The 13,972-nt window shown below is 38.0% G+C and overlaps 1 protein-coding gene and 1 non-coding gene across 3 annotated transcripts in view; both read left to right on the forward strand.

Annotated features, from left to right (window-relative positions):
* Abcb11 (ATP binding cassette subfamily B member 11) overlaps positions 1–13,972 on the forward strand; it is a 99,261-nt gene that overhangs the window by 13,160 nt on the left and 72,129 nt on the right. For both annotated transcript variants that reach the window (XM_029565783.1, XM_008837812.2), the window contains exons 2-5: positions 5,100–5,202; positions 6,581–6,602; positions 10,769–10,820; positions 11,547–11,785. In XM_029565783.1, the coding sequence (XP_029421643.1) occupies positions 5,127–5,202; positions 6,581–6,602; positions 10,769–10,820; positions 11,547–11,785 (389 nt within the window). In that variant the 5' untranslated portion in view covers positions 5,100–5,126. The remainder of the gene's footprint in view (positions 1–5,099; positions 5,203–6,580; positions 6,603–10,768; positions 10,821–11,546; positions 11,786–13,972) is intronic.
* LOC115071202 lies at positions 2,679–2,785 on the forward strand. The gene has a single exon (XR_003850310.1). It is a non-coding gene; the product is annotated as a U6 spliceosomal RNA (small nuclear RNA).

Genomic DNA, 13,972 nt, shown 5'->3' on the forward strand with positions numbered 1-13,972 from the left:
TTTACAGCCATTTTTGAAAGAGTTGTATCCTTGCTCTGGAAGGTGTTACTGAATATGTTAAAGCTATAACGAAATGCTTCTTCTAATCATGTGGTTATTAAATTTTAAATAAAAATTTAAAAAAAAACAAAAAAGCTGTCTTTGAGTTATATAACATTAAAAATACAATATTATAACTATGATTAAATGTTGCTTTATTATCTTTTAATTTTTGAAGGATTTCTTTGCTTTTTGAAAAAAACTGTCAAAGCTTCAAAAACAATAAAACCAGCAACTGTACTGTTATATCAAACACATTTTTGTGTTAAATAAATTATGAATTTGGTTGTTTTGGCAGTTTCTCACTGATTTCATAAACAACTTCTTCTTATTCTATTTTTTAATTAATTAATTTGTTGTTTATTTATTGATATTTCGAGACACAGTTTCACTCTGTAGCCCAGGTCAGCCCTGCCCATGGCAATCATGATTTAGCCTCCTAACTGGTAGAATTACAGGTGTAAACCACCACATATGTTCTTGCTTTTTAATAAAAAAAAGTCACATACATGATAATATAAACTCCAGAAATGATGTAATAAGAAGGGAGTTTTGCTTCTGTAGTTGTCCTCCCTAAACCATGTAACTTACTCTACCATGAGAAATGGTCAGCACTCACAGACACTTACTGGTTAGCCAGAACAAAGAAGGAGTGAGGAACTGTCAGAGGGAGGGCTCAAGGACCAAGGCCATTTAGCACCATCTGGGAATTTTGGTGTCTTGGAATGAGGAAACAGAAAAGGGAAATAGATTAAAGTTCACGGAATTAAACAATGCATTTTAATAATAACAATAAATGCACCACTATTTGTTTATTAACTGTAACAAATGGGCCATACTAATGTAAGATGTTAATAAGTAGTGTGACATACACAGGAACTCTGATTATCTTAACAATTTTTTCTACAACTCTAAACCTGCTTTATATTTTCAATTATAGGCAATTACATCAGGGTTTGTAAAACAAAAATATTTTTGGTTGTATAATATTTTTAAAGCATGGGGAAGGTTAGAGAGAGGTTTTAACAAACCATTACCTCTTTCCAGGCTATTTATCTTAAAATTAAACTACACTTGCTGAGACTTTGCTTTTTAAAAAATCACAGCTTACAGACAGCTCAGGCTCTGAAGTCCTCCCTCAGAAATGGCCTTTGTCATTCTGTGCCGTTCACTTTCAGACAAGTCTGTGTGTCCTAGACATTTATTTTTCTTTTTAAATATTTTATTTGTTAATTTATTTTATGTGTATTCGTGTATTGCCTGCATGTAGGTAAGTGCACCCATGTCGTGCAGTGCCCTTGGGGAACAGAAGAGGATGTCAGATCCCCTGGAACTGGAGTTACCGGCAGTTGTTAGCTGCCATGTGGGTGCTGGAATTCGAACCTAGGTCTTCTGCAAGAACAGCCAGTGTCCCTAACTGCTGAGCCATCTCTGTATCCTAGACATTCGAAGTATTGACATGCAGTAAAGTCTTCCTATAAATGGCATTGCATGCAATCTCTATTAAACCCTCTCCTCCTTACTTAAATTGTTTGTTGTGATTTATTCCCGCCAGTTTGCTGACTACTGGGTAGGTGGCATTACTCCACACGCTGTTCTAGGAGCTCTGGAGTCACGCTCGTTTGTTATAATTTTGTCAAGTTTTTATTTCAAAGAAATGCTGCAATAAACATGCGAATACGTGTCTCTACATCTATCTCCCATATGAGTTGGAATTTAGGCTCCATCAGTTACTAACTCCTAACCCGTGGTCTTGAGTATGTGACAATTAACCCCATTCATGCCTTAGTTTCAGTGTCTGGAAAAATGAGAGAAATAATTTTCATCTCAGAAGGTTCTTGTAAGGATTTAATGTTTTAACTTATTGGAATTCGGAGGACGGTTTGTGGAATTCAGGGGGCAATTTGTACAGTCAGTTCTCTCCACCACGTGGGTTCTGGGATTGAACAGAGGATCGGGAGCAAGCACCTTTACCCACTGAGTCATTTCACCGTTGCTTTCTGTAATGATTTAAAAGCACAACATATGTAAAGCATTTAGAACAGTGCCTCGCGTATACTAAATGTCACTGTAGTGTGGATTTTTTAATTATTAGAGAAAATTACAGAATAGGATTTCTGGAACATTAGCTACTAACATAGACTTACCGGTTCTTTCCAAATTCACTTCAAAGTTACTCGGTTGGTTTATGCTTTTATCAAGTGTGCCAAAAAGAACTCTGCCTCCGTCTTCACGGCATTTGGACTATCAGAGCTGAATCCTCGCCAGTATTTTGGTAAATGCTTTTAGTATTCATTGCTGATCCTGACCCCAAAATTATTTGTTGGGGTTGTAAAATGGTGGTTTTTCTAATTTTACAAGTCTTTGATCAGGAATGGATATTGATTTTTATTGAATGTTTTTCTGAATCTATTAAAATGATCCACTGTCTTACTAAATTGCATGCTCCAAATCAACATTGCTTCACCATATTTCATAAGACACTGAATTATATTAATGTATATTACTTACCTTTTAAAATCAGTTTTCAAGTCATTTTAAGTCTATTTTTTTCATACAACATTCTTGTTCTGATGTCATGGTTAAACTTGCCTTTTAAGTGAGTCGAGCAGCCTTCCTCTTTTTAACAAAACAGTTTATAGTGTTCACTTCAGCAGCTGATTTACAAAACCTAGGCCAATAGAAAGAAGATTAACACGGTCCGTGAGCAAGGATGATGCAAATTTGTGAAGCATTCCATATTTTTGATGATCTTGTCCTTTGTTTCTAGTTTTTGCTTCCTATAATGCACAAGTTAACTAAAAACAAAATAGTCTTTTAAAAACCTTTAAGTAAAAATCCAATTTAAATGCAATATCAGAATTACTTAGTCTTTGAAATTTTGGTAAAACTTGTCTATGATATTATTCTAGCTCTTTTGGCTTTTCTGGGGGTGGGGGAAGGTCTGATCACTTTTGAATATCGAGTATTGAATATCTTTAATAGTTATTTGTTCGGGGGCTGGGTATGGTGGCACATGCTTTTAATCCTGGCACTTAGAAGGCAGAGACAGGGGAACCTGTGTGAGATTGAGGCCAGGGTAATCTACAAAGAGAGTTCCAGGCCAGCTGGGGCTGCAGGAAGATTTTGTCTCAAAAAACAAAAGAAAAAAAGAAAAGAAAAAAAAGTAGGTATTAGTTCTTAATTTCTATTTTTTGTTGTGATTTCATCTTTGACACATATTTGTTTACATATGTATTTTTATTTTATATGTATGAGTGTTATGCCTACATGTATGTAAGTACAAGGCCCACAGAGGCTAGAAGAGGGTGTCAAATCCCCTGGAACTGGAGTTACAGATGGTTGTTAGCTGCCATGTGGGTGCTGGGATTTGAACCCGGGTCTTCTGCAAGAGCAGACAGTGCTCTTTACTTCGGAGTCATCTCTCCAGCTCCTACATATGTATTTTAAGGTTTTTAATACACGCATAATTTTACTGAATACAAATGTGTATTTTCCTTGGTTTAATCTTTTATTTCTGATTCAAATGCTTTTATGTCAAAATGTATATTTAAAATAGAACAGTATATATATATATATATATATATATAGTTATATATAGAAATTTTGGTTGCTTATTAATGGTCTGGAGTTTTTAGATACTTTATTATTTGACAATTTCATTATATAAAGTATTTCATCCTTTTCATGCCCAGTGCTCTCTCTCATCTCTATGTCTCCTGCAAGAATTCTCCTCACAATCTTTTTCCTACTTTCATGTTTTCTTTTTTGTGTGTGGCTGAGTTTTAATTAGAGTTTCTTGCCTGACCATGGGTGGGAAGTTATTTACTGGAGCAAAGGCAGTTAACAGTGGCTGCCACTAAAGAAAATGACAGTCTCTCTCAGAACAGCTGTTAGGTCCCACAATTTTCCAATAGCCTATTCAAAGTTTGGATTTGGGAAATAGATTAAATCCATTTATGAAGACAGAGCTGTCATGACCCAATCACTTCCCCAAAGCCCCACCTCTCTAGTCCTTCAGTGTATGACACTATTAACCTGAAGAACCAGATCACTGCTTCTAGAAAATTATTAGTAATTATTTTCCCTTTAATTATTGTATCTGTCATTCTCTTTTTCTGTGATTCCAATTAGATAAAGTTGGGAGCTTTTCACAACTCCACTTCAACTTTTTTATCTGTATCTATTATATCACATACAGATATGTGTATGTATACTGTATATCACTGTCTTTTTATATAGCCTTCAAAGGTCTTCATTTCACCAAAATATGTAACTCCACAGGCAATGATTGGCAGCAGGATCTCAGGGGCTTCCCAGAAGTGCAGAAGGTTCACAATAACTACAGTTCCAAGTAGAGAGGGGATCTTTACTCCCCTGTTTAGTGGGGGAACTTCTAGTCCTTTTAGGAGCTAAACTCTCAACTCCCCTGTCTAAGTCTAGAACCTACAATGAAAATGCCAACTACTTCTGTGCTCTTCTGGCATTTGATACTCCTCTTCCATTTATGATTCATAGAGACATTGATTTCTATTGTCTTGCATAGACATTTTTAAAATTCCCATCGTCATATATTTGAAGCAGAGAAAGTTAGTAAAGAGAACTATGGTTAAGACTAATCCTAACTTTGTAGACATTTACATTCATTCAGTGGCTATGCTTCCTCTGTTCCCAGCTAGACTTGCCTTACCTAGGGACGGTGCTTACCAAAGAGCACCAGAGGCTACCTGAAAGGACTTGGAAATTTATTTTGCCAATTACACTTAGTAAAAAATGCCACCAGTTGATTTTGTTCTCCTGTGATTTTTATGCTAATTTGTTAAAAAATTTAAAAGTACAGATAAGCAAAAAGAACAAACAAAATCAACCATCCACCCATCAAGTAAACAAAGTCTAGTATTTAGACTCTTTCACTGAGGTATTACTCAATTAAAATACTTGCTTTTGTTTGAGATTGATTGGGGAAGCATATTTCTTGAGCTAAATTTTTCTTTCATTCAGTGACTTTGGTTAAAGAAGAGAAAAATACAATAATTGTGGCAATTCTTTTTGTTGTATAGGGTTGCCAACTGCAGCTTGTAGACACAATGACAGACTCAGTAATTCTTCGCGGTGTGAAGAAATGTGGAGAGGAGAATCATGCTTTTGAATCAGATGGATCATGTAAGTGGCCTTTGACTTTCCTTGCCTCTTGTACAAAGAGCGGTAGAAAGTGAGGCAAACTAGTGCTATTTCTAGAAGTAGAGAAAAATCAGTTATAATTTGTGGAAGTATTATTATGTATGAATCTGACATACAACCATAGGGATTTCTCTAGAAGCCATCTAATCCACATCTGAAAGTTCTACGTTAGAACACGAAGTGTGAGTGGAGACATTTCTCATGAGTATCAACTTCCGAGAGTACGGTTGTTCTAGCACTGCCCATCATTAGTCATTTTATCCCCACATCATTATTGACCCCAGTGGCGACAGCAATTGTTAAGGGTTGCTCTCGTTGGGAGGTGCTATACTAACAATCCACTGGCAAGAATGAGACAGGTGAGGGGGACCTGCAGCACTAGCCCCTGGCATGTTGTGAGCATAGAAGAGCCCAAGCTAGTACTGCGTTAAATTCTATCATTTCATATTTTACAATAAAGAAACCAAGACTTGGAAAAAGTCATATTAGTAATAATGGAATCATAAGTCTAATCCAGTTTTCTGATTCTTAAGTCCTCTTTCTACACTGTAATGTCTCTTTAGTCTTACTGCAATTAAATTAAAATGTCAGGGGAACTGGAATGTAATGGCCATTGTAATTAAAGTTTCTTAGGATTCTTCTTCCTGTGGTTTCCTTAAGTTGCTGTAGATCCCTACTTTCATCTCCTACCTGCACATGCTCTGACACGTGCTGAGAAGACTAACACAGCCAAATCTCATGCTGTTAATGATAAAATAAAATCTCAAGTATTAATGATATCTTACTGTTAATTTGTAATCTAGTAAATAAATTCTGATATTTCTAAGAAACCAAACAATAAATTAATTTTATTTTAGCTAATTTAGAAATGGTGATTTTCATCAGACATGGTGTTAATGGCCCATAATTCCAGCAGTTGGGAGGCTGAAGCAAGAGCTTTGCCATGAGATTGAGTTTGAGGCCAGTCTGGACTTCATAGTTTCAGACAGGTTTAGGTTATAGTGCAAGACATTGCCTCAAAAAGAAAAAAAAAATTCCTTTCCATATTCAGAAAATATATAGTTAAGGCAGCAGTCCCAACCGAGAGAGAGAGAGAGAGAGAGAGAGAGAGAGAGAGAGGAGAAACAATCATTTTATAATATTTCATGAACTGAAGCACTTCCTATGAATTTTCCAGGGAAAATCATTATGACGTATAATACTATAAAATCATTATGACGTATAATACTATAAAATCATTATGACGTATAATACTATAAAATCATTATGATATGTGATATTATAAAATCATTATGACAGTAATAATGTTGAACTTTGACATTATTACTAACCTCTTTGTTCATTGTTTTTCTCCTCATAGGTGACAATGATAAGAAATCAAGGTGAGTGACCATGTCAACAGCATAGCATCTTCTCTAGAATGATTTGTACTATCCCTATAAACGAAGGGCAGAGAATTTTCATGAACATTTATATGTCATGTACAGTCCTTTCTTGTCTTTAAAACATTCTGTGGTAGGTTAGATTTTAAAATCCTTTTGGAAAATTCCTTCTTGACTACAACAAGATTTCCACTGAACTCTGCCATCGTGAGTAGAGGAAAAATTAGACAAGTGTGATTTCATGAGTATAAAGCGGTTCTCAAACCTCAATTTCTTCCCAGGGGTGAGTAGTATAAACCTAAAATCTAATTCTTAGGTATTTCTCTTCAGCATATGAGTTTGAGTTCATATGTAAACAAATGTCAGAGTGAAGGCAGGATTAAATGGGGTCTGCTTTAGAAGGGAAGCTCCAGGTAAGTTCCTGACATGGAGGTTGGTAGAAGATTGCTTTAAGACGTTTAAAATAGAGATTGGAGAGATGGCTCAGCAGTTAAGAGCACTGGCTGCTCTTACAGGGGGCCTGGGTTCAATTTCCAGTACCCACATGATGGCTAACCTTCCATAACTCCAGTTCCAGGGGATCCAGCGCCCTCTCCTGACCTCTGCGGACATTGCATGGCATGAGTGCTCTTACATGCATGCAGGCAATACACTCATACATGTAAAATAAAAATAATAAACAGCCGGGCGTGGTGGCGCATGCCTGTAGTCCCAGCACTTGGGAGGCAGAGGCAGGCGGATGTCTGTGAGTTCAAGGCCAGCCTGGTCTGCATAGTGAGTTCTAGGACAGCTGGGGCTACAGGAAAACCCTGCTTCAAAAAGACCAATAAATAAATAAATAAAGTAAATAAATAAATAAATAATGTTTTTTAAAAACAAAGAAGTTTGAAATACTTCATGACAGAGGAAGGAAGTTGGAGCAGCAAGATTAACATTGGGCTAGATGTAGTCAGGTAACCGTGAGCCTCAGAGTCATATTTTCCTTCCTGGTGAAAGAGGAAATGGTATGCATGTAGCTAGATGACAGGGAGAAGGTGAGGAGGAAGCTGAGTGGTGAAGTTGAGTTGTTTATAGAGGAAGTGAATATAGAATTTAAAAATCACAGCAAGTTAGATGAAGCCGCTGAGGAGAACCAGTGCGATCTAGCAGGGTAAAGTTCAGTGCTGTGGGTTAGCTGCATAGCACACTTTCCACTGCTTCATTCATTTCAAACATATTAATTGAATGCTTATAAGGTATCAACCACTATTGTGGTGTTGAGGATACAAAAAAGGAAATATTAACTAAGCAAAAATTTCTGCCCTGGGGCATTTTACTATGGAGATATAACAAGCACCATAAATTAATAAAACATAATGGCAGGGTAGCTACTGAGAGCTACTGTGAACTGGGAATGAAGATGTCAAATGGTGTGTCCACGGCAGGGTGGATATTATGGAAATTTTAAAGACTTTGGCCAGGGAAGGCCTCACTGAGATGCCTTTGGAGGGAAAGTCTGAAGGATGGGAGTCACTGTCCATGTGGGTGTCTAAAAAAGGGTATTTTGGGAAGGACCACATTTGGCAAAGACCAAACTCAGCAAGAGGGTAGGTGACTGGGTTGGTAACAACTAAAAAATAATAGGAGAAGGTAAAGTTAGAGAGCTCGTGGGACTAGACCATGGAGTACATTGGACTTGAGATTCTATTCCAGGTTAGAAAGAAGATAAGGGCAACCTCAGGCTAGGCACTGAGGGTGCTGGCCTCAGTGCACATGGGGTGAGGGTGTCTGGCTGGTCCAGTAGCCTGGCTGAAGGAGAAAAGGAGTAAACAGTGGAAAGATTCAGAGATTCCAAGAATTGGTTCTGGGAAAGAATTGGGGTCTTGGGAGGGGTGTGATTCAAATTTAGGCAGTAGGATTTGGGATGCATAGAAAAGGGAGCGAATCATGATGGGGTTTATTGATTGTAAGTCACTGGAAGACTTAAGGGACTGCAGATGTAATGTATCCAGAGAGTGGACGAAGGAAGGAGGTGAGGAAACGAGGCAGGGCAGCTGCACAGCGTCAGCAGAGCTAAATGTGTCAGAAGTTGGTGGTTTCTGTTGACAACCAACTGGCTAGGTACAGGGTCTGTTTATGGTATGGCTGACTCAGGCTAAGTGGCAATCCATGGAGTTAAGAAGATTAAAGATGAGGTAAGCATATCCTCATGAGAAAGGAAGGAAATAGAAACATTAAAAAATCTTATGGAAATTAGGGGAATGTTATTGGATTTTTTGGTCATTATACAACTATTTAATGTGATTATGAGTTCTTAAGTGCTAGAAGGAAGTTTTAACATCAGTTCATTCAATAACTTTAATTTACCCAAAGGAAATACAGGCATAAATAGGTCAAAGGTAACGACTTGAGGGTAAATAGTTATTTGTTGGTATAATTAAGCGTATTTAGGACTTTCTACTTTGTCTCAATATTAGCCTGAAAAACCTCCGTGAATTTCTACTAAAACTTGGAGAAGTAAAAAATTTGGGGTTTAAAATTTTTTTGGAGAATTTGATACATGAATACAATTCATTTTGATCATATATACCATTCACTTTCTAACTCCTCCCAGGTCTCCCTCAATCACTTTCTCCAATTCGTGTCTTCTTTTATTTAAAAAAAATTTTAATTATTATTTTTATTTTGTGTATATGAATGTATTGCCTGTATGTAGGTAAGTGCACCCGTGTCATGCAATGCCCGTAGAGGTCAGAAGAGGCTGTTGGATCCCCTGGGACTGGAGTTACGGACAGTTGTTAGCTGCCATGTGGGGTGCTGGGATTCGAACCCAGGTCTTTTGCAAGAACAACCAGTGTTCTTAACTGCTGAGCCATCTCTCCAGGCCCGGCCCCCCATGTCTTCTTTTTAAAAAAAAGTTTTTTGTTTTTTTTTAATTAGCTGGGCATTGTGGCATATGCCTTTAATCCCAGCACTTGGGAGGCAGAGACAGGCAGATCTCTGTGAGTTTGAGGTCAGCCTGGTCTACATAGTGAGTTCCAGGCCAGTTGGGGCTACAGAAAGACCTTGTCTCAAAAAGACCAAAAAATATTTTATTTATAGCCAGGTGTGGTGGTGCATGCCTTTGATCCCAGCACTTGGGAGACAGAGGCAAGAGGATCTCTGTGAGTTCGAGGCCAGTTTGGTCTACATAGAGAGTTCCGGGCCAGCTGTGGCTACAGGGAGACCCTGTCTCAAAAAAATAAGACAAAAAATTTATTTATTATTTTTATTTTTATGTTATGTGTATGAGTGTTCTGCCTGCACGTGTATAGGTGCCCTGATGTCATGCAATGCCCACAGAGGTCAGAAGAGGGCATTGGATCCCTTGGAACTGCTGTTACAGATGGTTGTTGGCCACCATGTGGGTGCTGGGAATTGAACCCTGGTACTCTGCAAGAGCAACTAGTGCTCTTAACTACTGAATAATTTCTCCAGCCCCATGTCTTCTTTTAATACACACACACACACACACACACACACACACACACACACACACAACCTTCTGAGGCTAATTAGTGTTGCCTATAAACACATGGTAGGGCAGGCCAGTGGGGTATGGCAACCTACCAGGGGGAACATCCCTGAAGAAAACTGACTCTCCCTCCCTCAGCAGCCATAATTGCCTGTAGCCCTTCAACTCGTGGTGGAGCTTGTGAGCCCATCCCATGTCCATTCTGTAATGTTAACTGGTGGGATCTTGTATAGGTCATGCAGGCAATCATAGCTGCTGAGAGTCCATGGGTACAACATCCATTAAAACATTGGGTTGGGGACTGGAAAGATGGCTCAGCAGTTAAGAGCACTGACTGGTCTTGCAGAGGACCCAGGTTCAATTCTGAGCACCAACATGGCAGCTAACAACTGTCCGTAACTCCTGTTCCAGGGAATTCAACGCCCTCTTCTGACCTTTGTGGGTATTGCACAATATAGGTGCACTTACACGCATGCAGGCATACATATGAAATGAAAAATAATAAATAAATAAATAAATAAATAAATAAATAAATACTGGGCTGGGTCAGAATTTCCTGGCCAGTTGGGGACTTTCTTTCTTACTAAAGAATGACTCAGGAAAAAAACCATATAGGGAGAATTTATTATCTATTTTGGAAAGATGGTTTTTAAATCCCTGGTTTTCTCCTCAGGTTACAAGATAAGAAGAAAGGTGAAGGTATTCAAGTTGGCTTCTTTCAACTGGTAATGCAACTGTGTTGATTTATGGCATTGGTTTTGCAACTGTGAATTATTCATACATAATGGATGAAATGCCAACTTGTTAGTCATATTGGCGGGTTTTAACTATAGTGATCAGCTATGTGGTCATGACCTTTACCAATGTGATAACAGGCTGAATAATAATGAAATACACAAATCATGTCCTATATTGGCTAATCTCTTGGAACAGAGCCACTGGACTCATAATTTTAGTAAGGAAAATAATCATAATAATTCCATAAACAATGGATTATATATAATTTATTCTTATGACAAGTCTTAAGCTTCCTTTGCTTAGATATGTACCCTAAATTTGTACAGGATGGAGGCCAAAATAGGTACTGCCCATTGTCCTGATTAGTTCTGAGATCCAACTTTATGGCATCGCTGAATGCCCACACAGTGTGTCTACCTGGCAATGCCATCTGTACTGGTGACTAGCAAGACAGTAAAGTCAGCTCTTGTCTGAACAGAATGAATTCTAAGATTCAGAAAGAAAGAACCCGATCTAATGTCAAGGTCTAATGTCTTAGACAATTGATGTACAGTACTTTGCCATAATTAGCGTGAAGGCTACTGCTCAAATATGGTCCCATAGCATTTACTGTCAAGTACTATTTATCAGAATCTAGTAAGGAAAATTGAATAGTTCTCCTACCGCCCCAGCTTTTCACCCATAGATGATCTCTGAACCCTTTGTTTTTCAAGTTTCGATTTTCTTCATCGACTGACATCTGGCTGATGTTTGTGGGAAGTTTATGTGCATTGCTCCATGGAGCAGCCCAGCCAGGCATGTTCATTATTTTTGGTATGATGACAGATATTTTTATTGAGTATGAAACTGAAAAACAAGAACTCCAGATTCCAGGAAAAGCATGTGTGAATAACACCATAGTATGGATCAACAGCTCCTTCAACCAGAACATGACAAATGGAACACCTTGTGGGTAGGCTATTTTTCTTTTTTTCATATCTTAAATTATAATTCAAAATGTACTAAAGAAATATTGATCAAACTGGAATGGTATCTAACCATAAACATATCTAACCATAAACATAAATTTGTCCATATTTCCAGAAATTTCTTAGTGGACTATAGGCCCAAACACAACACTATCAGTCTTTAATGCCACTAGGGTGGTGACTGAATTTCACTTGAGTCTTACAGACAAGAGTTCTTTCCCCACTAACTGCCTTTTGCCTCTTGGCTTTGTGGCTAGATGTACTAGATAATTAATTGGGGTACAAGCCTTCTCTTTTTATGTGTCATGAGCATGCTGCATTAGTGGAGTAGGGGGTCACTGTTCATAGCCAGTAGTTGAGTTTCCATGGAAGAGTAGTGTGGGACTGTGAAGAGAAGTCAGCCTACATAAATAGCCAGAACTCAGACAGGCATAGTCACTGTACTACTGCTGTCTCTGTGATACACCCAATAGCCACTTTGTAATCAGTGAGTCTATACATGAGCTGACTCACTGTTGTGGCATGGACTTTGTATCCTGCCTCATGCTCAGATTCAGGACAAGTTCATTTGCACGTATGAACCTATACACTCACGTTCATGAATCAAGGGCAGGGCACATCCTGGCTAGAAAGACACTTGGAATGACTTCCTCAAATGAAATTTTATTTCTCATCTTAATTTTTGAAACTGTTTATATGTTTGACCCAGACCATGAGTATTTCCACATCATTGAAGTTCTTCCATAATATTACCTACTTTGATGGGTTTTCATTCATTCAATCAAATTGTTTTGAATATCAGTTAAGTGCCATGAACTTGTAGAAGCATCAATGACACATCATTTAAGTCACATCCTTAGTTTTTCAGAGTTCAAGTCTAGTCAGCTAGGCTATCATTAATTCAATGATCATTCATAAATACTTGTTATTAATTAGTAATGCTGGATGATGGAAAAGCACAAAATTATACACAGCACATAGAAAATTAACAAGTTGAAGCTGGAGAGATGGCTCAGTGGATACAATGCTTGCTGTGCAAGCATGAGGACCTGAGTTCAGATTCCTGGCACTCACATAGAAATTGGGAATGTCAGCATACACATCTGTAACTTCAGAGCTAGGGGGCAGGGTAGGAGGAGACAGGAGAGTCCCCAGAGCTTGCTGACCAGCCAGCCTAGCTCATAAGTGAACTCTAGGAACAGTGAGAGACCTCATCTTAAAAAAAAATAAGGTATAGAATAGAGGAAGATGCCTGATGTCAACCTCTAACCTCCACACACATGTACACATGTTCATGTGCACATACATGGACACATATACATGCATATACCACAGACATTTTTCAAAGTAAATTTAAAAATTAGCAGGGCTGGTACACTCCTTTAGTCCCAGCATTCCGAAGGCAGAGGCAGTGGAATCTCTGAGATGGAGGCCAGTCTGGTCTACATAGTGAACTCCAGGTCATCTGGGGCTACAGGGGAACGCTGTTTGACAAACAAACAAACAGTTAGCAAGCCAACTCATTGGAAATAAATTTGCTAGCATCTAAATATGTATGTTTCTTTAACTTGCAAATTTATTCTCATCTGAGAGACTCAGCAGTTTCTATAAAAGAGACATTGAGTTCAATGATAGTCTTTTAAAAGTTCTTCATTTCTACTGGAGGGCAGAGTGGTATGACCGCAAAATGTAAGCTAATTGCTCTCTCCACGCATAATGTAAATTGACACAAACCATTTATAACACTAAGCAATTAAACAAAATTATTAGAAGTATATGTAATCATCAAAATAAATATCTGAGAAGTCAACATTTGAGACATTTGCAGTGTATCAGGTGCCCATAAATATTTGTTAGATGAATTGATGAATGAATCTGCCTTTGGTGTTTACACCATAGGCATCTATCAGAAAGGAATTCTCTGTAGATACCACTGCCCACTGGTTCATTCTTATGGGGTCATATACTAGAAGGCAAGCAAATATTGCAAACTGGGTCTTTGAGAAGAATATTGGCCTTGGCTGAACTCATACAATACCAAGCATTTAGATGATTGTTTGGTAAAGAATAACACAGAGATGAAGCATAAAAATGATCATTTGTCTTTTTTAAAAAAGGCATACAGAGAACTCAAATGGTTTAAAACACACCTTTCCTAGATTATTCTTTCC

The sequence above is a fragment of the Nannospalax galili genome, unplaced genomic scaffold, assembly GCF_000622305.1.
Source record: "Nannospalax galili isolate Female #2095 unplaced genomic scaffold, S.galili_v1.0 scaffold1398, whole genome shotgun sequence".
NCBI lineage: Eukaryota > Metazoa > Chordata > Mammalia > Rodentia > Spalacidae > Nannospalax > Nannospalax galili.